Source organism: Carettochelys insculpta, chromosome 3, assembly GCF_033958435.1.
Source record: "Carettochelys insculpta isolate YL-2023 chromosome 3, ASM3395843v1, whole genome shotgun sequence".
Classification (NCBI taxonomy): Eukaryota; Metazoa; Chordata; order Testudines; family Carettochelyidae; genus Carettochelys; species Carettochelys insculpta.
The window spans coordinates 105,316,528-105,344,216 of record NC_134139.1 but is presented as its reverse complement, the minus strand read 5'-3'; the positions used below and the strand labels follow the sequence as shown (position 1 = coordinate 105,344,216).

At 45.1% G+C, this 27,689-nt stretch overlaps 1 protein-coding gene across 2 annotated transcripts in view; it reads right to left on the bottom strand.

Annotated features, from left to right (window-relative positions):
- Nucleotides 1-10,035, bottom strand: part of HBS1L (HBS1 like translational GTPase) — a 139,621-nt gene extending 129,586 nt beyond the window's left edge. For both annotated transcript variants that reach the window (XM_074990516.1, XM_074990518.1), the window contains exon 1: nucleotides 9,874-10,035. In XM_074990516.1, the coding sequence (XP_074846617.1) occupies nucleotides 9,874-9,916 (43 nt within the window). In that variant the 5' untranslated portion in view covers nucleotides 9,917-10,035. The remainder of the gene's footprint in view (nucleotides 1-9,873) is intronic.
- Nucleotides 10,036-27,689: the final 17,654 nt, after the last annotated feature.

Genomic DNA, 27,689 nt, shown 5'->3' with positions numbered 1-27,689 from the left:
TGATGACGCACACCCAGAACCAACCAATACACACTTTTGTCCCATTAGACAATGGGACAGAAATCCACAATGCAATGGGGCATCAGGTGCTGTGGAATAGGTACCCACAGTACATTGCTGACAAAGTCAAAGCCAGCAACGCTAATGGGAACATGGGATTAACTTTATTAGCAAGATCTGGACGGGGAAAGCCCAGCAGCCCTGGGGCTGGGAGCCAGCCAAGGTGCAGAGCTCTGCCAGCAGCTCCAATCCTGCGGATGGGGTCGAGGTTGACGGAAGCCCAGCACCTGCAGCCCCAGCCCCAGCCCCCGGGACCCAGCCAGAGCCAAGGTAACCCTGGCAGCCCTGGAGCTGGGAACCAAAAGGGGTGCAGAGCTCCACTGGCACCCCGGGGCTAGGAGCCAGCTGGGATGGGATGGACAGATGCCTCTCCTTTTATAGTAATATGTACAGTAAAAGTCCTTTAATCCTGCCTTTGATGATTAGGAAATCCTGATGGTCCAGCATCTGGCAAAACCAGTCCCACTTACGGAGATAATCTGGCAAAATTTGAGGGCCTGGCATACAGCAGCCCCCTGAGTTATGTGAGGGTTGCATTCCACAGAGCCCTTGTGTAACCCAAAATTTGCATAAGTCAGGGAGCTTGGGTGGCAGGTTGGCGCCATGGGAGAGGGGCGGGGGGGGGGGGGGTTAAGGCTGTAGGGGGTCTGGGAGGTGGAGTTGAGCTGGGGCATGTGGGGGTTGGAGCCGGGGCATGCGGGGACAGTGAGCTGCAGCTGGGCATAAGGGTGGTGAAGAAGCTGGGGGTGCCCGGGGTGGTGAGCCGCAGGTTTGAACTAGGGTGTGGGGGTTATGGTGACATCCAATACTCCAGAAAATTTGGTAATCCAGCACCTGTCCAGTCTCGGACATGCCGGATTAAAGGAATTTTAGTGCAGATGTGCCAGTGTGGACATGCACCGTCAACTTTGTAAAATCGGGTGCTAGGAAACCAACTAACAAATTCAACCAAATTTCATAGTGTAGGCATACCCTCTGAGTAATCTGGAGAAATAAAGGCTTACTCTTCTAACTACTTGATCTGGCATGGACAAATCAGCTTCTGTAAAGAATAATCATAGCTCTACAATCTATTAGAATTCTTTGGGTTTATCAACAAGTCAGTGGATAATGGATAACTGGTTGTCATAATTACTTGGACCTTTATTAAACATTTGACAAAAATTCCTCATATGTAGCAGCTAAGGAAACTAAGCAGCAGCCATAAAGCGAAAAATCAAGTACTACCATGGATTATAAAACTCCACCATTAAGACTCTAGGGGTTCCATGCCAGTCCCAACTCTGAATAAAGGAAGAGGATTGGTCAGATGAGTGACAATGCGCTGACCATGAAACAATACAAATGAAATCTGATGCCAGTAAGACTAAATGATAAAAGATGCTGAAGGGGATGTCACCTGGATAAACAAGGCTTGTGACACCAATCAATTGATCAGGGTTGGGTCGATAAGTTATTTGTAATTTTCTTTTGCTAACCAACACATATACCATCAATTAAACATGGAACGTCTGAACACTGTGGACAACTGGAAAATTAGAGCTGCTTCAGAAGGAGATATAATGATACCGATGCAATATACCTGGACTGGAGAGAGATGCGACTGGGAAGTCATTTGGTCAGGGAACAAAATGAAGCATGGGGCAGGAGTCAGATTCGTTCTTAGCAAAAGAGCTAGATGACCTTTGTTAGGATACAAACCAGTAACTGCAAGAATGATGGTAGTGAGATTTGAAACAAAACCATTCAATCTCTCGGTCACTAAGGGATATGCACCCACGTCAGACAGTGCGGAAGAAGAGACTGAGCGATTCTATAAAGACTTGACAAAGACACTGGTGGAGATACCGAAGAGAAATGTATTGATCATCGGAGGAGATTGAAACATGAAGGTCGGAACAGATAAAGGTTGGGAGAGTGTCGTGGAAAGGTTTGGATATGGAGAAAGATACGAACAAGGTGAGAAGCTCCTAGAGTTTGCTACACAGCAGGAGATGGTGATCTACAACATGAGAGTCCAAGGACTGTAGGAAGTGGATGTGGCCATTGAACAACGGGAAGTCCAAGAACATTATAGATATGATTTGGATAAGATGGGTAACATCAGTACAGCAGTGCTGAACTTTCCAAGGAGTGGATATAAACTTGGACCACAGTCTAGTGATCGTAAACATCAAGATAAAACTCGAGAAAGTGTAAGACAGTGTAATAAAAGAAGAGATGTGGTGGGGCTAGGCAAGGAAGAAATAGGGGATGCATACATAGCAAGCGCTTGAAGAGAAGATTAGGAATGCAGCCACAGAGAAAGACCTAGATAAGGGAGTCAAAGGGATAGCAATGGTGATAGAAGAGACAAATGAGTAGACTGTTGTGGAAGAAGAAAAGATCAATTAGAAGCAGATTACGCCGGAGACACTGAAGTTGGTCCAAGAGAAGAGAGCAATGAAGATCTGAAAGGATGCTTCTGAGAAGGCGGAACAGAGATATAAGATGAAATGCAATGAGGTACGGAAAAGCGGCCAGCAAGGATAAGGCAAAATGGTTAGATAAGAAGTGTGAAGATACAGAGAGGTATCACAGTGAATATAGGACAAGGGAAGCGTATAAGATGCTTAGCAATATTAATAGGAAGTGAGAGCTGAAGCAGATGGCAATCAAAGACGAGAACAAATACGTGTTCATAAACAAGGAGAAGATTGGTGCAAAATCTCATCCAGCGCTGCACAAAGCACAGTTGGAACTGAGTGTCTCAGAGAAACTGACTGAAGAACTGAAAAAGATACCTCCATTGAGCATCGAGAGCAAGACCAATATTTCAAAGGAGGAAATAGAAAGAACAGTGAAACGACTACACAACAACATGAGCCCTGGAAATGATAAGATCACAGAAGAGATTATTAAATATAGCGGAGAAAGTATGATTCAGGAAATACACCAACTATGTAATATAGCATGGGAAGAAGGGAAAGCACCTATGGAATGGACAAGATCTGTGCTAGTGACAGTACACAAGAAAGGAAGCATACTGGAGTGCAAGAACTACAGCATGATTGCCCCAACAAGATGTCTAGGCAAGGTGCTGATGATGATACTGACAGAGATTAAGATCACAGACAGAAGAACATCTAGCAGACAAGCAAGCGAGCTTCAGGAAAGATAGAAGTACCATACAGCAGATATTGACACTAAAATTGATACACAAAGCTCGACAAAAGAACAAGAACGTATACACTTGCTTCGTTGATTTTCAGAAGACATTTGACAGTGTAGATCAGAAAGTGACTTGGGCAGTGTTGGGAGTCATACAGAGTGGATAACAGACTGATACAGTTGTGGAAGGATATCAAACAACGCAGAGGAAGCATTGAGAATGTGTGGAGAATTGGGAAATTGCTTTAGAATAAGTAGAGGTACAAGACAAGGAGATCCAATCTCTCCGAGTATATTCATCATGCATCTAGAGAGAGCAATGTGAGGTAGAAGGGATATCTGTGCGCAGGATAAGAATTGACAACTTGAGGTTTGCAGAGGATATAGTTATAATAGAGGAAGATGAAGCGAAGCTAGTGAAAACAGTGCAGGTGCTAAATGAGGAAGGGAAGCAGTACAGAACATCAATAAAACAAAAACAATGGTATTTGGAGATAAGGAAATAGGAAGGAAGAGCAGTGTAGGTGTGAACTTCTCTACATTCTCTAGTTCGATCTCATCTGGGGAGCAACATAACGTACGATCTACACTGTAAGAAGGAAATTGTGACTGGAGTAGCGAAAGCAAGAGCAAGTTTGAAGGCAGGATAAGATCTGGAAAAGCAAAGCTATTAATGTAGGAATGAAGCTCAGTGTCTTGAAAACGTGCGTATTCAGCAGCATGTCATACAGATGTGAGACATGGTTGATAACAAAAGATTCGACAAGAAGAATATTGGCATTTGAGAGGAGCTGTTATAGAAAGATCCTGAAAATAGGATGAATGCAGGTCACCAACAAGGAATTATATAGGAAGATACAGTCAAAAGAGACCCTACTGGAGAAGGTTATACAACCGAAGTTACAGCTATTCAGTCATATTTGCAGAATGAACGACTAATGAAAAATCAAGACCCTGGTATTTGGCATGATGGACGGTTTGAATAAGAGAGGAAGACCCCACAGACAATGGACAGATGATACAGTAGGTTGGTGTGGAGCTAGTCTGCAGAAACTAAGCCACGCTGCACTGGATTAGAAAAAAGGGAAGGAAATAGTGGGAAAGACATCAGACACCAAAAGGTGCTGAGTCCATGGCTGTTGATGATGATGATGGATTCTAAACGTGTTAACTGGAAGAGAGGGCCTTTTTCAACATAGTCAGAAACTAACAGTGAAGTGTACAATGGTTCCACACTAAAGCTGGTGTTTATAAATACGTTTCCTATTAATCTGGAAAAGGGACTGACTAACCAGTGATGTGGGAAATTTTGCAGAAGAAACAAAATTACTGAGATAGCAAACAGGAAAGAAAATCATGATGAAATTAAAACGAAATAAATAAATACACACTGGTAAATGCAAGTCCAGTGTTGACAAATGCAAAATAACATATTGGAAATAATCATGTTAAGCAATCATGCTCCTTACTGGGTACTGGAGTCAAATTGTAACTTGTTAGGAAAAAAAAAAAAGATGACCCACCTCTGTGGAAAATATTTGGTCAGTGTGCAGGGATGGTCAAATAAAGAAAATCAAACTAAATGTTAAGAGTTATGAAGAACAGGACTGAAAATGCAGAAATATTTTATAATGACACATCTATCAATGGTACTCCTTCACCTGAAAATACTGCCTTTAACTTCTGCCCACCTTACCTCACACAGGGTTCCATAGAAACAAGAGGTTTGAACATAAACTAAAAGATCATCATGACAGCTTGAAAAGACTGGGACTGTTTCCTTGAAACAAGAGACAAATAAGTGGGCTATAGAAACACAATGAACGGTATAGTGAGGAGAAATCATATGCTCTATTCACCTCTTTCATAATAAAAGAAAAAAGCTCATTCACTGATATTGAAAAGCTACACATTTAAAGTTTAAAAAAAAGTTAAGCACACTAATTAACCAGTGGAACTCACTCACACAAAATGTTAAAGGACAAGAGTTTAGCAGGATTCAGAAAGAATCACATATATATGAATAATGAGAACATTACACACACAATGTATCAAATACTTCCATTGAATAGGATAATATAGAAATGATACTGAGTCATGCCCCTAAGCATGAGAATTTGTAACAGGTGTTAAGAAGCTTGTCTTACATACTTGTTAGTCCATGTTTATCCATTTTGCCATCTCCCACATTTTCCTCCGATACTAGATACAGACTCCTGAAGACAACATACTCAACTGAACAGATGACCCATTGGTTTGACCTCTAAAAGTAATTCTTATGTTCCCAGCCCCAAACCAGCAACAGGCATGTCAAATTGGACATAAATCCATAATCTAAACCAGTGCACAATGCCACAAGAACTAAGCATGTTGTGGAAATATGATCAATTTCCCCAACCTCAGCTCTTTGTAGAGCTAAAAGGGGGAGGACAAAATTTATGAAATTTCACAGCACACTTAGATGACCTTGCACCAGCCAGGGATTAAGCCGCAAAGCTTCCCGAGTCCCAGATGGCATGGGGTTGTCAACTTCCCTTCCACAACCACTTTGCTAAGCTTCTAGGGGGGAAACTGACTAACCCTATGCCAGGCAGGACACAAGCAGCTTTGCTGCTTGAGCCCCCAGCTGGCCCAAGGCTGGTCAATTTACCCTCCCCTCAGCTCTTTGCAGAGGGGTGGGGAAGACTGACAACCCCAAGCCAGATGGGGACTCAAGCAGCAAGGCTGCTTGACTCCCAGCTAGAATGGGGTTGGTCAGTTTTCCCTCACAGAGGCTTTGCAAAGTGCCTGTAAGAGGGAAATTGACAACCTCACCCCAGCTGGGACTCTGGCAGCCTGACTGCTTGAGCCCCCAGCTGGTGCAGGATCATCAATTCCCCCTCCCCTCTGCTGTGGCTCTACATTTATGAGCAATTGATTCAGCCAGAAAAAGTGGGTGTGCCATGGAATTGTTTGTCAAATTGAAGTGTGCCATATTACTGAAAACCAAAGTCACATTATATGCCAAAATATAAGATCAGTCTTCTCTTTGGACATTAATTAGCAGATTTATTCATAAATAACTGTGGTAGATCTCTATAGCCATTTTTAGTCATTTGTAGGTTATACCCTCTCCTTTTGTATTTGTGTATTTTAAATTTCTGGAAAGATGAAAACAGCAAAATGATTAAAAACAAAACCTGCCCCAAAGAACTCATATGGCATCAAATAAGCATGCATTGATTTTGCACCGGGAAGGAGATGGGTTTTCTTCTTTTGTTTTCCCCCTACACATCCCAGTTTTCTCGCATCCAATGAACTTTAGCAGATGCAGTAATAATGGGAAAGCTAGTGCAGAGAAATTGGACAATGCCTGCCTGTGATTTAGTCATGAGGTCAACTCAGATATGTGCTAAGGCTCCATCATGTTGATCCCTGGTGCAGCTGAACCAGCGATATCAGCTGCAGAAAATTTAAAATAAAACAAAAAAAACCCACAGTGAAAAAACATATTGGATGTGTAAGTGATCTTTCCTGACTCTAATTTCAGTGACTAATAATCACCACCGTTGTAATGCAAGAGATTTGATATGCCTAGTCCCGCACTAGAACTAATGCTTTTTAGTTTACCCAGACAAAAGCAGAATATTGCATCAAACACAAAACGTAAACTCAAAGCAAAACTAACTACAGTGTAGGCAGCATGCCCCACCCCAACATGTCTCTGTGTTTATATGTAGGTGCACGTGTCCACAGACACCCCAAAAACAAATCTGTACACAACACAAATTGCACATCAAGTTTCTGATGCACATTATAAGATGCTCATCACAGTAAGGTCTCGGAGTACGCGAGGGTTCCGTTCCACACGCCCTCGGATAAACCCAGATTTCGCATAAGTGGGGGTCAGTTTTTTTCTCCCAGAAGAACACATGTACTGCAGCCAGGGAAGCAGCAGAAAGGTAAGTCCTGGGGTGGGGGAGGCAGTTGGGGAGGGTTAAGCCTGGTGGTGGGTTGGGGCCATGGGAGGCGGGCTCAGGGGGCTAAGCCTAGGGTGGGTTAGGGCTGCAGGGGGTGAGGAGTGGACTTGAGCCAGGCCTGTGCACGGGTGGTGAGCTGCAACCCTGCTCAGGTGGTGAGCTGGAACCAGAGCTGTGCACAGGTGGTGAGCTGGTGGGGGGTTGAACTGGAGCCACATGGGGTGGGGGGCACATGCAGCTTGAACCAGAGCCAGGTGCAGGTTGTCAGCCAGCAGGGGGGTTGCACCAAAGCCACGTAGAGCGGGGGGAAAGGGGGTGGCTTGAACCAGAGCCATGTGTGGGTTGTGAGCCAGCAGGGAGGCTGCGCAGAGTTGGGGAGAAGGTGGATGGTTTGAACCAGAACCACATGCAGGCAGTTTAAACTGGGGCAGGGGGCGAGCTGGAGCCATGCACGGGCATGGTAAGCCAGAGCCAGGCATGGGCATGCAGGATGAGCCAGAGCTGTGTGCGGGCTGGAAGGGGGTTTTGAACCAGGGCTCGGCAGGTTGAGCTGGAGCCGTGCCTGAAGGGTGGTGAGCTAGAGCCAGAGGCAGGGGTGGAGGGCAAACAGGAGCTGTGAGCAGAGCTGGGGCCATGCAGAGCTGAGAGGGGTTGAGCGAGTTAAGCACAACTGGAAATCCTGGTACAGGGTTTGCTATAGGAATTGGGGACAGACACATAAGAGCAGGGTCACATACTCTGAGTTTGCGTACTCAGTTACCTTACTGTTTAGGCATATAGCTACTAAAGTCTCCAACTAATAAACACTTAATGCAACTAACTTTAGACATGAGTAGTGTAATCCAAATGAAAAGGATTACTCACATAGGAAGATACCCATTTGTATTTGCAGGATTGGGATACAAGTGTTTAACTGAAAACCACTTAAAAGCAAGGGACCATTGTAGAGTTTAGCACCATCCTAGATGAGGTGAAACTGAGTTAACCTAAAATAATCTGGCACAGAAAACCTTTAGCAAATCTTAAAGTTTGTCTATATTAGATTAATTTGCACCACAGATGCAAACATAATGTAGATACAGTAGACCCCAGACACACAATTTCGACTTACACATTCCTTGCATTAACATGAGCTGAAATCGTGTGTGGCAGGGAACCAGGTGTCAGCCTGGCTTCCAGCTCCTCTCCTGGCTCCAGCGAGTAGCAGGGAGCTGGGAACCAGGTGGCAGTCTGTCTCCTGGCTCCCCTCTGCTTGTGGCAGCTGGGAAACTGAACAGCACTGCTGCACTAATCAGTTTCCCCACTCCTGAAAGCAGAGGGAGGAGGTGCAGCCAGGCTGTGGCCTGGTTCCCAACTCCTTGTCATATCAGAAAACTAAACAAAATGGTGGGGAACTTGGAAACAGGCTCCCCTCCCTTTGCAGCAGTGCTGGTCAATTGCCTGGCTCCAGCAAGTAGGGGGGAGTTGGAAACCAGGCAGCAGCCTGGCTCCCCTCCATTTGTGGGAGCTGGGAAACTGACCAGTGCTGGTCAGTTTCCCTGCTCCTGCAAGTGGAGCTGAGGGGCCAGGCTGCTACCTAGTTCCTGACTTGTCCCAACTTGTGTGAAATTTGACTTATGCGTGGTTGCCCAGGAACACAACCTACGCATAACTCAGAGGCCTACTGTACACTGGATTAATGTAGTGTCACTTACAATGATGTTGGTTACACTAAAACTATAAACTCTACTATTGTAGACTTAATTTTACACCAGTACAGCACACCTACATTGAGATGGCTGGATTATCAGAGCTGCTCTGATGAAAAATAAGGAAAAGATCTTAGTGACTACATGACTAAGTCTCTTATTTTACAACACAGTGGGGAGTTGGGGGGGCCGTTGTGAACAGATACTGATTAAACCTTGATTGCTACAAGTAGCTACAGACCCTAGATAAAGAGAAATGCAAAATCATTATGTAAAAGTCACTGTTACAGTTAAACAGCTGTGAGTTCTGACTATAGAGAGTAGTGTAGGTAAATGAAAAAGCATACCAAAGAAAGCTGTAATCACACACGTAATGATGGCAATTTAGTTATATGAAGGTAAACATGAAATACACAAAAACGTAGATACTCCCATCTTAAGACAAGTTGTCTAGAAACCAGCTGTTCTATTACTTGCCCTACAAATCTTTTCTTCAGGGAACTACATGTCTTCCTGCCCCCTCAAGGGATAAGTGGCATCGCTCAAACCTAAACCACAAGAAAGACAACTAACCCCTCCTAAACGTTTCAAGAGATTGCGATGTCATACATTGTTCCGGGAAACACACTGAACATTCAGGGCACAGCAAGGTTAGGTGAAAATAAGCTTGTCTGCAGTAGGTGTTAAGGTAACAGTGACCACGTGGAGCGCAGTCAGTTTCAGAGCGGAAGGCAGAAACTCTTTTCTACGCCTTACACATTCCTCTCCCCAAGGGCCGGCTGTGACAGACCCACGCCGAGGATGTCAGATGCGCTCCGCAACCGTGGACACTAACAGAAAAAAACAGCCGCTCCCCCTCCGGCGGGAGCATGTACCCCCCCCCGCACTCCCCTCCTCCCCGCGGCCTAGCCCCGTCCGCCTGGGAGACGTGTTCGCGCCGCTGGTGCTTCACGCCGCCAGGCCCGGCCGGGTGCCGGTTACTAGCAGGGACCGGGCATGTGGAGGCTTCGCACTACCTTCGTCGTAGTTATAGCCTCGGACGTTCCTGTGCCGGGCCATGGCGGCGGCGCTCACACTGGGTGGCGATGGCGGCCGCAGCCCTACACCGCCATCTTGGTCTCTGCCCGGCCCCTCCGAATTGCTATGCGCAGGCGTGAAACGGCCCCCGGCCCCCACACGTTTCGTGTCTGCGCATGCGCATTCACGCGCTCACCGCCCGCGCGAGCGTGGTGCCCTGAGTGCGAGTTTGCCCCTCTGCGGAGTCGCGTCAGCGCTCTCTCCTCCCCCGCCCCTTCCTCAGCTCGCGCAGCCTGACCGCGCCCAACTGCACACCCCGTCAGTGCCCGCCCCCGCCCCCGCCCAGCGATTCGCACCGTCTGGCTGGGAGCACCCGCCCTTTCCTCGCGCAGCGCCACATGCCAATTCCTCCAGCCACAACAGGCTTCGGGTGTGCTTGACTGTACCTTGCTGTATCCCTCCAAGCAGCCGTGCCACCTCCACCCACACTGACCTCCCCATCCATCCCCACGTACCCAACACACTGCTCTACCCGCTACCCAGCTGTGCCAGCCCCGCCTACAGTGACCTCGCCCATCCACTGACCCTGCCCCCCAGCCCCACGTAACAGCCACAGTGCCCCTTCTGCACACAGACCCTGCCATCAATCCCCATGTACCAGCCACACTGCTGTACCCCTTCTAACCAACCATGCCAACTTCATCCGCACTGACCTCACCATCCATCCTCAGGTACTGAACACCCAGTTGTACCTGTTCATCCAGCTGTGTCATCCCCACGTGCAGTCACCACGCCATCCATCTGACCACACTGACCATGCCCATCTTCCCCAGGCATGTCATTCCCCCTTGAACTGGCCAACCCCAACCCCCACCTAAACCTTGCTCATGTCCACTTACTCTCTACCATCACCCCAAGCTGCCTGACTCATATGCTACCACCAATCCTCTTTTACCACCATAAATGCTGGCACTGGGCATGTGTTTGCACTGATTGAAGTAGTGATAACTGCCCACATACATGGTTTTCTCCTTCAGCACTCCCTGGCAACAGCTGCCAACCACCTTAGGTATGTCTACACTCAGGTGCTTTCAGAGAGGCTCAGGCTACTTCCAGCTTTTGAGGCCTCTAGCCATAATAAAAAATTTAAAAGATGATGACATATGAAAACAGAATAAGGCCCCCAAAAGAGTATGATATAATTTGAATATTTGCATATTAATAATCCAAAGCCCTTTTGTGTGCAAATACACTGTGCATAAAAACAAGTGGCAAAACTTGTCAAATGCCAAAAAATTAACAGCAGTCTAAATCTGAAGCCTCTTTTGAGCCTGAGGCCAAGGCCAAATGTCCCTCCTGTCCCTCCTCTCTCTGCACTGCATCTGGAAGCAAGTCCCCCACTTCAAGATAGAAAGCTGAAGCTAGTGTGCTAAAAATAGCATATGGATCTGGTGTCTCAAGCAGCGGCTGGGGCTCTCAGATCTAGAGGACTGGGTTCACTTATGTCATTCTCAAAATCCAATTTGATTCAGATGTATAAATTAGACTGTGAACTATCTAAAAAGCAAGGACTTGGGTCCCTGACTGGTGCTTTTACAATACTTTGCACAATGGCATCTCAACCTTTATTTCAGAAAGGTAGCCCTGTGAGTCTGTCTCAGCAAAAAGCAACAAGGAGGTCTGTGACACCTTAAAGACTTAGAAATGTATTTGGGCATAAGCTTTCAAGGGCTGGCGCACACTTAATCAGATGCAACCTTTTTGGAGCCTGCCAGTGCTATTGTAAAACAAATAATAGGTCCAAATTCTGCTCTCATACGTAAGTTTCAATGAGATTACAATCATGTTACCGAAGAGCAGAATGTGTCCCATATAAAGAGGATTTAAAAACCTGGAAAACAAACAGAAGACAGATGATAGAGGTCTATACAATCATGAATAGTTTTGAGAACATATGGCTTGGGACTGGAACTTTGTTGTTGCATCTCAAAGTGCTCTGGGCCAGTGTTTCTTGACAAGTGGTGTGGGGACTGGAGCCAGTCCACGAGATCTCTCTGGCAAAGTTTAGGAAGGCAGCAAGCGGGTATCTCCTGTCAAAACAATTGAGAAATACTGCTCTAGGTGACTAGGTCTTTTCAAATATTAAAATCAGTGATTAATATTTAACGCACTAAGGCCATGTCTACACTTACGAAAAACTGTGAAATGGCCATGCTAATGGCCAAATTGAAGAATAATAATGAGGAGCTGAAATGAATATTCAGCACCTCATGAGCATGCCACCAGCCACAGCACTTCAAAAGTGCCGCATGACGCTCACACGCGGCTCGTCTACATGGGGGTCCTTTTCAAAAGGACCTTGAAAACATCAAAATCCCCTTGTTCCTATCAGCTGTTTTTCGTAAGTGTAGGCATGGCCTGAGTATGTTAAATAATAATCTCAGATTTTAATATTTAAAAAGAGCTAGTCATCTAGAGCAGTATTTCTCAATTGTTTTGACAGGAGATACCCACTTGCTTGCAGGAGATACCCGCCTGCAGAGCTTCAGCTGATAGGAATAAGGGGATTTCGATGTTTGCAGGGTCCTTTTGAAAAGGACCCCCATGTAGATGAGCCCCACATGAGTGAAACGTGACACTTTCGAAGTGGCGTGGCTAGCGGCATGCTAATGAGGTGCTGAATATTCATTTCAGCGCCTCATTAGTATTCTTTGATTTATCCATTAGTAGGACCATTTCGAAGTTTTTCGTAAGTGTAGACGTAGCCTAAAGGAACAAATTCTTTTCTGTTTCATATACCACTCGTTTTAAACTTGTTCCTCATGCATTAATACAAAATTCATCAGTCTCTTGCCAGACTACCATTTTATTACACTATCTTGAATTTTGGGACTATTCTTCCAGCTTATTTATCACTTTTTTGATTACCCCAAATTTTTGGAGACAAAAGCACATATTCTTTATTCGATAACCAACTATAATACTGTTTTCAAGATTTAGGAAGTTTCATTTAAATTGAATAACTTAAATAATGGCACTAAAATATAAATACAACTTCTCTCCGGTACAGGAAAATCTACATCATATATCATATCATACATCATATATCATATCAATAACACAAAGACTTCCCAGTGCAGTAATTAAAATGGTAAAGAAGATATGACATTTATGAAGAATCTGTAGCCTACAATATTTCTTGATTTAATGTGTAATTATCACTTAGCAGATAATTTCAAAGGAAAAGCTGAATACAGTGCATTCCAAGAACAATATTTTTATTTTTATATTGCAATAGTGCACAGGAGGGTCCATTTTTGTTTTAGTTTTGGTCACTTAGCATAATGTGTTCGTGGGTCATAATTACAGTTCCTAAATACTACTATAATACAAATAATAATAATGTATGTGCCATATTCCTTTCCTAGGTACTGTTCTCTCGGAATCCGATATAAATATTTGGGTATGATGACTAGTAATGAACCAGGTAACTGTCACATTTTAAAGCTATATTTGAAGCTCAGCTAGTGAGATTCTTTTAAAGTGAATGTAATGTTCATTAAAGGTTTTGTCTACATTTGAATTGTTTCCCCTATATCAGAAGATTTGAGAAGAGGAGGATATACCAGCAGACTGGAAGGAAGGCTACCTTATCAAGATCCCAAATAAGGGCAGCTTCAGCAGCTGTGAGTACTACAGAGGAATCACACTTCTGTCAATGCCAGGAAAGATCTTCAACAGAATTATCCCGGAAAGAATGAAGAATGCAGTGGACCCACAGCTGAGGGATCAGCAAACTGGCTTTCAACAGAATAGGTCATGCATTGACCAGATTGTAACATTACAAATCACATTAAAGCAATCTGTAGAATGAAGGCTGGAATCCAACAGGGCTGCTTGTTGTCACCATTGCTCTTTCTCCTTGTGATAGAGTGGGTCATGAAGATGACAACAGCAGAGAAAAGCTGTGTACCCGACTGGACAACCTGGACGTTGCTGATCTAGCATTTCTGTCCCACAGCCCCCTGTTGTCTTGAACATCCATAAGGGAAAAACTAAGATCTTGAAAATCAATATTAGTAGCACAGAACTAGTCATAGTTGGTGTCAGAGCACTGGAAGAAGTTGAGATCTTCACATACCTGGACAGCATCATCGATAAAGAGGGGAGCACCGATGCTGATGTGAGAGAGAGGATTGGGAAGGCTAGAAAAGCTTTTTTTTTCTCACTAAAAGCATCTGGAATTCTAAGCAGATCAGACTCAGACTAAGATCAGATTATTCAACGCCAATGTCAAATCAGACCTACAGTATGGAGCAGAAATTTGGAAAACAAAGAGTAGTGTCAAAAAAACCCCAGACATTTATCAATAACTGCCTCCGTAAAATCCTCTGGATCCACTGGCCATACACTATCAACAACCAAGACCTGTGGCAACTGATTCACCAACTTCCTGCTGAAGAAGAAATCAGGGAGGAAAGATAGTGATGGATTGGACACACCCTCAGAAAAACACACACCAACAGCACAAGGCAAGCCTAGAGTTGGAACCCACAAGGAAAAAGGAAAAGAAGGCATCCAAGAAACACCTGGCGTAGAGAGCTCTGAAGGCAGACACTGAAAAGATGGGATACACCTGGTCAGAACTGGAAAAGATTGTCCAAGACAGGGGATGCTGGTGAATGGTCATCAATGGCCTATACTCCAAGATGGAGGAGTGGAAGAGGCTCACGACTACTACATTTGAATTGTTACTTTGGTTCAGCTGCACTACTGCAGATGCACCATTGTAAGGTTTCAGTGTAGATGCTCCCACCTATGGAAGGGATTTTCCTTGAGTTAAGTCAACTGAAGAATTCTTTCATCAACCTAGCTCTGTCTGCACTACGGGTTAGATCAGATTAAGTACATTGTTCAGGGGTGTGGACTTGTCACCCTAACTTTTTAGGGTGGACCAGGCCAAAGGTACAAAACTAACAAAGAATACACATTAAAACTATCTAGCCACAGATCATGTGCAATGTGATAGTAGCATTTTAGTACTGTCACAGTGTCCTGCCTATCTGCCTCCAATATCTTTCCCCTGGAGATAGCACCTTTCGAGGAGAACACATTCATTCTCTATGATCATTCAGCCCCTAGTCCCTTCACTGAGGCTGCCTTGAACTGGTATTTCTGATGTAAAGACCTGTGCACTACGAACTGAATTGAGACCCCAATATATTTCTCAGAGGCTAAGCGCTCAACAGGTTTTGGTTATTATTAATTGGCTGATCTGAACAGTTGACTGTAGCATCCATAAACTATCAGTAATCATCTGTCTTCCAGCTTTGTGTGTTAGTACAACTTAAAAAGCTTAACTACCATTTAAAGAAATACTTCATAATAATTCATACATTTTAGGGGATAAAGCTTCTGGATAGTGTTTATTTTATTTCATTTTTAGTTCTCTTTTTTTAGTTCATTTTAGTTCTCTTTTAGTTCTCATTAATTAGAGCCATGGCTATTGAGGTGGCTTTAATACAAGTTGTCTTAAATGACTTTTATTCTTAAACATGTCACAGGCGTGTGTTCCCATACAACTTACGTGTGTTCAATATACACTAGCAGCGCTGTGTTGAATACAGTTTGGTGTGTTGTTGACAGTTAATGGGTTCTGACAATAACAGCATAACTAGTATGTCTGTGCAGTGGCATGCACATGGCACTGTATGTCTCTGGACCACAGGGACCTAATAGTGCTCTCACTGAAATTAGTGGGGGTTTTTTTTTTGTTGACTTCAGGAGGAGAAGGATCCTGAACCTAAAGTGAATGGCAGATGTCCTTTTAGAAGCACTGTACAAGTGTTCAAAGGTGAAAAGCTCTGCAGGATGCACACAAGTTAAAACCACCTCATCAGGACACAGGCATTGATTACACCAGCCATATTAAGACGTCTCACTACCAACTTCTTGACGCAGCACTTAGCATTAAAAATTCGCTGTCACATGTATCCCTATGGGGAGAATGTATAGCTCTAGCTGCTTGTTAAATTGTGATGTATTTTAACTGGTAATTATTTTGATTTTTGTTTCTGTGTTCTGAACTTTACAATTTCTGGGAATTTGCTGTTGGCAAATTGAGCAGAACCATGTTACCAAGGAAACCCATACAATGCTCTCTTGTGGGAACCTGACTCTTGTTCCTTGTTTTTCTCATTTTATTGTTATTCTCAATACAAGTTGTTAGGGTAAAAACATGGTTGTTTTGTGTATGGAAAATATAAGAAAAGCCAATGCCATCAGTAGATGCAGATCATACACAACCTGTTATAAGTTGTGGGCATAGAATAACCATCATTGTGATTGTGTGTTGCTGCATTCACGCTTTTCCCCACTTACCTTTCTTGGCATTATTATGCAAGGATCAAGCCTATGGAATTGTGTGGCATTTGTGGGTGAAATATGTATTTGATGTATGTACTGCACTTAATAATTTTATTTTAAGTGTGACATGGAGCATCACAATTTCCATGATGTACGTGACCACATTCAAATAAGTAACACTATACTTTGGCCTCTGACTAAAGTCTTTGAGGTTGCTACAGGAGAATCTTGAGTTCAAAGTGATGTTTTTTTATCTGTTCCCCCACCTCCCTCTTTTACTCTAGTGCTTGAAGAATTCTACACCAGACATTGCCATTTCATCACGAAATAACAGGATAAGCTAGCACTCTGATGGTTTATTTACTTCCTTTCTTCATGTTCAGCTACCTTCATTTTATATTAAGACCAGATACTAGACTCAAATTTGCAGGTTTAGAGCACAAAGCATTGGAACTAGCAGGGAATGGAAACTTGGCTCTGCACCAATTATCTTGCACAATAATATCCTTTCAGCTGAGTTTTTGTCACTGGATCTGATAACCAGGAACTATTCAACAAGATGTCAGTGTATGATCTAATTCACTTCACATGTCTGAAGTGTGAAATTCTATCACCCATTACTAGAACAAATGTCCTATCTTCCAGAGACTAATCTTCTATGGCAGATGCACTTTCTCAAATGCATAAATCTACTTGAAAACCAATCTGATAATATTTCATGCCTGCACAATGGTGATTCACTTATATCAATGTACTTGTCACTCAGACATTTAAAAATAATAATAATACCATGGGACTGGGTGGGTGCTGAAAATATGCAAGGTCTTGATAATCGGAAAACATTACCCACAAAGTATAAAGGAGATACATGAATAAAAAAGTTCTAGTCAAAATTTCCTATTGCATTCTATAGCCTTTGTGACACAAGAAGACATATGCATTCTTTCGGTGCCATAAAAACTGCCTTGTCTAGCTATACTTTCATTATATTATAGGTATCTATTAATCTTTTTGATTTTCATATTCCCATAATTTATAACAATAATAAACTAGACATTACAAATGCATTTTTTAATTTTGATGCTACAAGTTAATAGGTTCATCTGCTAAAATTGCACATTATACTTCCAAATTAAATGCCACTTTTTAAAAAGCCTATTAGAGTTAGTTATTAAGATATATCTGATTCTAGACCTAATTGTATAAACACTGTGCAACCTAATAGATTCACCTGCTACAATTGCACGTTGTATTTCCAAATTAACTCCATCTTCCTAAAAGTTTACTAGTGTTAGAGTAAGTCACCACAGCTGTTATTTCAAAATAAATTTGCAAGCATCTACACAACACAACGGCTATTTTGAAATAATTTCAACATAGTGGTTGGCTTATTTCAAAATAGGTAAACCTCATTGCACAAGGAACAGTGCCTATTTCAAAATACCAATTTCAAAATAGGGGCTGTGTAGACAGGGAGTAGGGGTTATTTTGAAATAAGCCATAGTGCATCCAATGTCTCTGTTTCAAAATAGGCTCTATTGTGTGTAGATGCTCTATTTTGAAATACCGCTCAGCTATTTCAAAATGCACTTTGTGTGTAGCAGCATTATTTTGAAATTAGCTCTTCTGGAATAGCTTATTTCAAAATAAGGCTGCTGTGTAGACATACCCTCAGATATTAAGGTATATCTGACTCTAGACTAACTGTATAAATACTGTGCAAAGCAACACTAATCTAAACATTCTAATTTGCTGTATTTAATTTCTCTGTACATTGGCAATGTGCAGAACTAGATTCTTACATGTGTGACATCTTTTTCATGTTTATATTCAGATGAATATTTCAGTGAGAAAGGCACAAATAATAAGTTACGGTGCAAGCTGAAATTTTTTCAGTAATTAAGTTGCTCTCCCCCAAATATGTGCACAATAGAAAAGAGACAGGACACACATCCATTCCTTCCCCTATCATATACAAAATAACAATTTCTCACCAAACCTCAAGCTGAATGTGTATTCAGTGCTTCTCATTACTGCAGATATTTTCCTTCATGGCTAATACCATTTAAATGCACTTTAGAACCCTGGTAGCAACTACAAAATACTTAACCAGAAATCCAGGACCTCACAGAGCTCTACAGAGAGGACAGCACTCTCCAGATCTCCACACCAGACAGTGAAATCCCAAGGCCTATCGATGGATCACCACTGGCCTGGCGGAGAAGGGGCACACCCAGATTCTAAAGCAATGTTGGCTCAAAATCAAGGAGCTGTGCCAGAGCTACCACAAGGCCTGAGAAGAGTCCAGCCACCCAGCTGCCACTACTATGAGAAGTCGGATGCCATCCTGTGAGGACAGCACGTCACTGCCTTTGCCCTATGCAGTCATGGAGTCCATCAGGGACACACCTGATGTCCCCCTCAAGGTGCCCGAGGACAATGACTGGGAGGAAGAAAGCAGAAAAGGTCAGCTATTCCACCTTGCCTGCCAGCCAGAAGGTCCTGTTGACCTTGAGCTGGTTTCCCATTCCTAGGATGTCCCCCAGAATCCCAGTAAGGGCACTTTAGGTGAGTTAGAAAACTTTCCCTATCACCTAGGGGGACGGCAGTGGCTGGGGAGGAAGGCGCACTCCTTTCACAGCCCATGCAGTTTTCAGGGTCACAGAACAGCCTGGTCATCTGTCTGCACATGGCAAGAGCAATCAGCTTGTTGTGAGAAGATGTCCTGCCACTGAGGCCAGAATAAGGCAGGCATCTGCAGGAACCTCGTGAGAGGGACCATGGGGTCCCCATGTGGGAGTATCCTGGAGCTGATCCAGGCAAACTGCAGACTGGATCCAGACCACGGCTGTAGGTTGCTCACCCCAGCCTAAAACGACAAATGCAAGATTTAAGCTACTTCCTGACTGGAATGAATTAGGCTATAAGTGAGCACTGCAACACATTCCCTTTCAGATGGAGACAGCTGAGAAGTAACTGTTGATAGTATTCACCGTTGCCATATATACCCTGGGTGTGGAGAATGAGGATAGATAGGGTGCATGTGCAGATAGGGTACTGCTACCAAAAGAGTCTGATCAAAAGTACGTGGGGCTTATGCAAACCAGAAGAGAGCAACCACAGAAATATTACTTGAAGAAGAATGATCATTTAGTCTCCCCTCACCACTAAAAGGAAATAGTCATTTTCCAAATGACTTGATCTTTTAAATAAAGGTTATTATTTTCAAAAAAAATTAAAGAAAAACAGAGGGAAGTGGCAACCCATTTATAAAAACAGTTATACTGTAAACACTTTCATATCAGGCAGTCCCGGGACCGGGAGGTTTCTGGACACTCAAATATTGTGGATAATAGAGAGGTATACCTAGCAATGCATAACACTAAAGAAAAAACAGATTAGCTATTAATAAACAAACAAAATGTATGCAGAATACTTTATTTACCAACAACAGTAGTATTGTACACTATAGATTTATACTGTATTTGCTGTATTTATTTGTATTTACTTTCACTATACTGCATTTACGGAAAATATAACTAAAATTTGCTTATGATTAAAATGCCTGTTATTTGAAAGTTCTGGATAATAGAATGCTGGATATGAAAGAGTTTACTGTACACAAATCTATCTGTGAGCTAATACCTAAAGTATATTCATATACTAAAGCCCTAATTCCAATTTGATAGTAATTTTACACCAGTGTAGCATACTTGATTTAATCAAATTATTGTACTTCTGATTTAAACCAACATGACTTAGATCAGAATCAGGCCCTAAATAATGATGGCAATATTTATTTATTCGTTTGTTTGTTGAACAATTATTCAACGTAAAATCAGTCATTTTTGATCAAGTGATTCCAGAATCAAACAAAACCACCACCAAGCAGATGCCAACATGCCTTTTATGATAAAATTATTAATTCGTTAGTGTAATTTACACTTTATGTTGTGATATGAACTCCTAGTCAGGCAGAACCATGTGGTGTTCATTTCCTAAATTCTTTACTTATGCACTTGTTAATACCGTGCTAGGCTGGGATAACCAGCATTCGTTGTTAACCATTTCCAGTGAAAGATTTCTATCAATATCAAAAATACCATAGTAACAAATGCCAATATTTGCACAGAGGGCCTGATTCTCCCTGCACTCATTAATTCCAGTTTTAAATTAGTATAATTTCACTGCTGTCCTTAGGTTAGCTGGGCTTCCCCATAAAAAGGGACAAAAGCCATTCACTATGGCCACATCTGCATGGTTCTGGTCTTCAGCCCCAGTGCTGGCAGAGCTTTTCTAAGCAGGTTTCTGGAGATTGCCTATGACTTTCCATGTGCATACTCACATAGCTTATTAGCATAGACACGCAAGATTTCGCTTTCGGCACACGGTGGTGCAGCAATAAACATGCTGTGTGGACGTGCCTCTGCCGGCTAAACCCCTCTCTGTTGCCAGTTCCTTATACCTCAGTTTTTTCAGGGATAAGGGACTGGTGATAGAGGAGGGTTTAGACAGCAGTGTGTGTGCCGGTGAGGAGGATTCAACCGTATCTTGCCTCCACACAATGGTTGAATATTTACAGTGGTGGTGACTGGTGAATTCTTCATGTTACCCTATGGATGATCAGGGATCAGAGTCTGCATTCCAGTCTCCCAGGCATGGTGGCCTCATCTTTATTTTGAAACTGACATGGGAAAAGATTAAAGAAATGATAGTTGTGGGCAGTAGATATCTATCTACACAAGTAGTGTGAGAAGAATATACATCAAAAAAGAGAATAATAATTGAGGGAAGTCTAAATGGAAGTGCAAGACTGGGAGAAGGCAGAAAGGTCTGATGAGCTGGGGCTGAATTTAGTTTTTATTCACCCTTGCCAATCATGCAAAAGCTCGTGCAGATACAGACAGACAACATCTTCCTCTCCAAGCACAAAAGATGGATATTATACCAAACAGACTGAAGGTGAAAAATCCATTACAGTCAACATATTACGCAGACTATAGTCAGAGATTGTGCCATACACTCTCAATGAAACTACAGAATCACCTGCTTAGTATCTTCATCAGTAAACGAGGTCAAGAATGAGCTCTCAAAACTGGAGACTCTTGTTGCAAAACCGATGTTCTACACAAACTTCCACATGGCTGGATTTCACAAAAACAAGACATTTACAACACACGATTTGCTTCTCTACAGAGAAAAAGGGATACTAAACTATCTAAATTCCTACATTGCACAAGGGCCCACACCAGCAGTGCCCTTGACTCACCCAACAATATTATTAATCTAGCTAGCTAGCCTGGCAGCAGAGTCATCCTATCTCAGGTACTCTCTGTCTGCCCTGCCACCCATATGCAAATGATACAGTTCTGCAGTGACCTGGAAGCCTAGTTTTGCCATCTCCAACACAGAGAATATTTCCACCATGCCACTGAACAGCACATGAACCCGCATAAACCATTATCGCAATGCTACAAGAAAGATTCTGCATATAGACTCCCCAGTCGTCAAAAAACGGACTGGACTTCTACCAAATGTGCTTCCACAACATGAGCAGGCTGTAATTGTGGACCAGCAGCATCACTTGCCCCATAACCTCAGCTGTGCAGAATGCAATGCCACCAACAGTCTCAGAAACGACTCTGACATTATAATCAAAGAAGCTGACAAAGGAGGTGCTGTAGTCATCACGAATAGCTCAGATTATGAAATGGAGGCTGCCAGACTATTCTCCAATGCCACATTCTATAGACCACTATCCTCTGACCACACTGATGAGTAGCAAAATAAACTCCATCATCTACTCAATAAACAATCTGAAGAAGCACAGGAACACATCTTCAGACATACCCCAGAGCCTGACCAGGCCTTTATATACACCTTCAAGTCCTCAGCACTGCTGTGGCTACCCATATGGCCCCACAGTTGGTCAACATTTCTATGGCTGACTTAGAACAATGCTTCCTCAGTTTTCATCCCCTCTACTTGCACTACATTGACGACATCTTCATTATCTGAACCCAGGGGCAGGATTCCACTGGAATGTCAACAATTTTCACCCTCCTATCAGTCTCAGGCTGGACCACTTCACACAAGAGATCTACTTCCTGGACACTGCTTTGCAAATAAGTGATGGTCACATAAACGCCGCCCCAAACCTGGAAGCTATTGATTGCTATATTTACCTACAGGCCTCCAGCTTTCATCCAGAACATAGCACATGATCCATTACCTACAGACAAGCCCTAAGATACAAGCACATTTGCTCCAATCCCTGACAGAGACAAACACCTACAGGATCTCTATCAAGCATTCTTAAAACTAAAATTCCTACCTGAGAAGTGAAGAAACATATGGACAGAGCCAGGCAGGTAGCAAAAAGTCACATACTATGGGACAGACCCTACAAAGAAAACAACAGAACGTCACCACTCTAACACATAATCAAGGATCTACAACCTATTGTAGATGACAATACTTTGCTCTCACAGAGCTTGGGAGGCAGGCCCCACAACTTGGAAAACACATACTCCCTACCAACCATACACCCACAACAGAAATACTAACCCAGAAACCAATCCCTGCAACAAACCCCATTGCCAACTCTGTTCACACATCTGCTCCAGTGACACCACCATAGGACTTAACCATAGGAGCCATACCATCAAAGGCTCAATCTCCTGCATGTCTTCTAATGTGATATATGCCATCATGTGCCAGCAATGCCCCTCTGCCAAACCAGACTGGACAAACCAGACTCCTTCTGTGCAACAGAAAAAATGGACACAAAACAAGTATAAGAAGGGTAACATACAAAAAACAGTGGGAGAACATTTTAATCTCCCTGGACACACAAATACAGTCTTGAAAGTTGCCATCCTCAAGCAAAAAAAAAAAAACCCTTCAGAAACAGGCCGCAACATGAAACGGCTGAGCTGGAATTCATATGCAAAATTGCACCATCAGAATAGGTCTGAATAGGAACTGGGAATGTCCCTCTCATTACAATAAGTAATTTCTATTTTGGTTATTTTTACCTTCTTAGCCACATCTACCCTGATTAACCTAGCTCTGATAGAACACTCCCCTCTCTGCATCTCTACTATCTGTTTCTTTTTCTTTCACTGCCTGCATCTTATGAAGTGAGTTGCAACTCACCAAAGTTTATTCCATAATAAATCACTAAGTCTTTAAAGTGCCACCAGAACTCTTGCTGTTTTTGCTGAAACAGGCTAACTTGGCTTCCTCTGAAATCTGTCGTCATGCAAGGGAATGAATAGGTTGTTAGTCAATTAACTACCCTATGCCTATGCTATGAGTATTAAACTTCTCTTGTAAAATGTTATATATCAGCCACTAGCAGTAAAGTTTTAGATACACAGAGTTGAGCCCTTGATCTCTTTACATCAGCAATCTAGAGTGGAAAGTTGCACAGTCTTAGCTAGTGAATGGATGGAAGAGTTGCTTCAGTGTAACAGATTTTTATGTATGAGAAAGCTTAATCTGATAATCTGTGCAAGGTATAAACACGTGATTATTTATAGTCTGAACCTGCTGCATATTTTACACACAATTCTGTGAACAGTAAATACTCTGCTAGATTAAAAAAGTGTTTGTAAGCCCTGCCACACAGCATAGCTACTTACTGATGCCTGAAGTACATCTAAATCCTAGGTTCACCTAACTCCTTTCCTCAGGGCTGTAAAACTATCATGCCATAAGCACCACAGTTAGTTGATCTAACCTTTGTTGCAGACGCAAGAAGGTCACCAGAAGGATTCTCCTAGCATCTGCCTCTTGGAGAGGTGGATAATCTGCAGTGCTACAGCTGTGTTGCTGATGTGGCTGTATGATTGACAAACCCTGAAAGGAATAAGGCAATTTCTCCAAGGAACAGAGATTTGCAGGATTTATGGTCTTGTCCTTTTAGGACCTGATCCAAAGCCCATTGAAGTCACTGAAAAAGTTCACACTGAATTTGATGGGCTTTGGATCAAATTCATAAGTGATTACTATTTGATATGCTGGACCAGTGCAACATATACTGTGGGAGATGAAAGAAGTATTTGAAGAAGGACTTTCACACTGGTAAAGATTCTTTCAAAAAGAACAGGAACCTGACAGGTAATATTAGGCATTATTTAGCCTAATGTCATAATTGCAAACCCATTTTGCGCACAGAATAATTCAGCTGTTTTTTAAAATGTCATTTTTGTAACATGAATATAGTGCACACGTAATCTGCTTGCTAGCTACTCCGTTCCCCACCATGACTAGAAAAGGCAGACCAATCCTAGCAAAAACCAAAATACATATAAATTTGTGTAAGTTCAGTGCTATGTTGTGGGCACAGTGGAAGTGTTCTTTAGAACTGTGGGATGAATTATTCCATTGGATTACTACGTGAACATCTTAGTGGAGCCAAGGGAAGCTTTGTATGCAGTTCCGAGGGAAGAATTTGCTCCTTTGAATGTGCTGCATGATATAAGCCGCATCTACACGTGCACGCTACTTCGAAGTAACGGCGCCAACTTCGAAATAGTGCCCGTCACGGCTACACATGTTGGGCGCTATTTCGAAGTTAACATCGACGTTAGGCGGCGAGACGTCGAAGTCGCTAACCCCATGAGGGGATGGGAATAGCGCCCTACTTCGACGTTCAACGTCGAAGTAGGAACGTGTAGTCGTTGCGCGTCCTGCAACATCGAAATTGCGGGGTCCTCCATGGCGGCCATCAGCTGAGGGGTTCAGAGACGCTCCCTCCAGCCCCTGGGCTCAATGGTGGCCGCGTGGAGCAGCCCCTTAAAGCTCCCCACCCCCTCCCTTTCTGTGCAGGAAGCTGAGAGAACGTGCAGGCGGCAGCCCAGACACGCAGCCAGCCTGCACGTCCCTCAGCCAGCACAGACACCCACCCCAGCCGCGATGGCCGCACAGCAGCCCCCCAAGCGCCCCCAGGGGACCCCCCCCCAAGGAGAGCCAGGGCTCCCAGCCCAGCAGCCAGGCGGGGAAGCGGCAGCGGGGCCCCTCCTGGACAGAGGCTGAGCTTCGGGACCTGCTGGGGCTCTGGAGCGAGGAGGAGGTGCTCCAGGTAATGGGGAGCAAGAGGCAGAACGCAGATGCGTTCGCTCGGCTGGCTGAGGGCCTGGCCGCCCAGGGTCACCCTGCCCGCACTCCGGATCATGTCCGGAGTAAAGTGAAGGAGCTGTGGCAGGGTTACGCCCGGGCCCGGGATGCGGCCGGCCGATCTGGGGCCGCCCCCATCACGTGCCCCTTTTACAGGGAGCTCAGGGATATCCTGGGCCCCCAGCACACCTCCTCCCCTCCAGCCACTCTTGATACCTCGGCCGAGGAGCCCCAGCAGGCGCCGAAGGCGGAGTCCGCCACGGAGGCAAGCCCTGCACCCCGGGGGCCCCCTCAGGAGCCCACCCCGGGGCACCGGAGGAGGAGGAGGGGGAGAGGGACTCCTCCTCGAGTGACGCCAGCCTCCACATCATCCTCCCATCCAGGAGCTCTGTGATGGAGTGGGGGATACCTGTGTGTGTGTGTGTGGCTCACAGAGGGTGTGGGGCTCCTGCTGAGGGTAACCCTGATGACCAGGTAACACCTTTGTACTGCAGACAAAGGAGGAGGTGGAGCCTGAGGGGTTTGAATTGGAACTGGGAGTTGGAAGCAGTTACTCTGGGCTGAGGGAGAGAGAGACAAAGGAGGGGGCCAGGCCCCAGCTCTGGGGGCCCCTCGGGGCCTCCTCTCCTCAACATGGATTGGACTGGCTGTCTCTGACTGCTGTACTGACTCCTCTGTACGATGCTGTGTCCTGTCGGCTAATAAACCCGCTGTTCTCCTGGTGAGTGAGAGTCACTCCTGCCTGCGGACAGGGTGCAGAGCTTGGGGGACCCCAGAACCCCATCACAAGCTCCAGCCGGGCGTCCGCCCCCCGGGTGTCCCCCGACCATGGGAGTGGACCGTCAGGTATGTATCCCCCCGGTGCACTCCCCCGGGGTTGAGGGGCGGGGGTAATAGGTATGACCAGGGCCCTCCACATGCCCAGATGACCATGGCCCCAAGGACAGCAGTGGCATGTCCCTCAGAAGAGTGCATCAGCCCCTTCCCCCTCAGCACAACAGTGCCATGCCCCATCCCCGGGGCTGGGGGGGAGCGGAACCTCTAGGGTCCCCCGGAGGGAGGGGGTGGGACACCCAGCAGCAGCAGCAGCAGCAGCAGCATGTGATGCAGTAGGGGGAGTGCAAATGCGAGACTCAGGCTAGATATGAGAAACAAGCTGAATAGCTCCCAGTGGCTAAGGATGATCCTGGGGCTACAACTGGCAGGTAACACCTGTGCCCTGAACAAAGAGGAGGGAGGAGCTGAGCTGGCTTTGAATCGGGGGCGGCAGTTAGAGGCTAGGGGAAGGGAGAGCTGGAAGGCAGCCAGCCTGAGGAGGGGGAAAGCTACACCCCAGAGGGGCACCCCTCGGGGTCTTCTCCCCAGGATGGGTTGGAAGGACCGTCTCTGACTGCTGTACTGTCACTTCTGTGAGAAACTGGGCATCTGTTGCCTAATAAACCTCCTGTCGTACCTGCTGAGTGAGTGAGTGTCACTCCTGCCAGCAGACGGGGTGCAATGCAGGGGGACCCCTGAACCCCATCACAGCACCATCTCCCGGGGATGGGGATGGGAAACCTGCAGCAGAGGGGTGAGGGGACAAGGGCCACAGCTCGGGGCCCACACTAACGGCTGTCTCCACTCTTCTTCCCCACTTCCTGTGTTCTGCAGCTGCACCATCGGAAGGACCAGAGAGCGCCAGCGAGGCGTCAGTGGTCCCAGAAAGCCCTCTGGGGCCATCACTCCAGGCCAGCCCCTTGGCAGGGGACCAACCAGCCCCACGGCAGGGAAGACGGCGGACCCAGCACCAGCAGCTGGAGGTCGCCGAGCAGCGGCTGCGGGTAGAGGAACGCCACCTCCAGCTGCAGGACCGGGCGCTGGCCTGGCACCATGAGGCATGGGGGGCCTACATGCGGACCCTCAACCGCATCGCGGACTCCTGGCCCCCCAGGCCGCACCGGCTGCCGCAGCACCCGCCCTGCCTCTTTCACCTGCTGCTCCACCCACTGCGCCGTCCGCTGTCGCACCGCCACCCGCCATCGAGGGCCATTCCGCCGAGGGGGACCTGGGGCCAGCTGACACTCGCTGGCCGTATCTCCCGGTCCGCCTGGCCCCTAGCCAGCCCCGGCCAGGGCTGCGGCCGAGGCGGGGATCCTGGCCGCCCACCCCCAGCACTGGACTGTAGGGGCATGGGGCCCAGGACGTGGCCCCCGCCCTCCTCCTTTGTATATATTCCCCCCAGTTTATTGTTATTTTGTTGTAAATAGTTTGTATATTTGACCTGTTACTATGCTGATCCTTACCCCTCCATGTAAATAGTTCTCCCCTTCCTTGTCTTCCCCTTTCA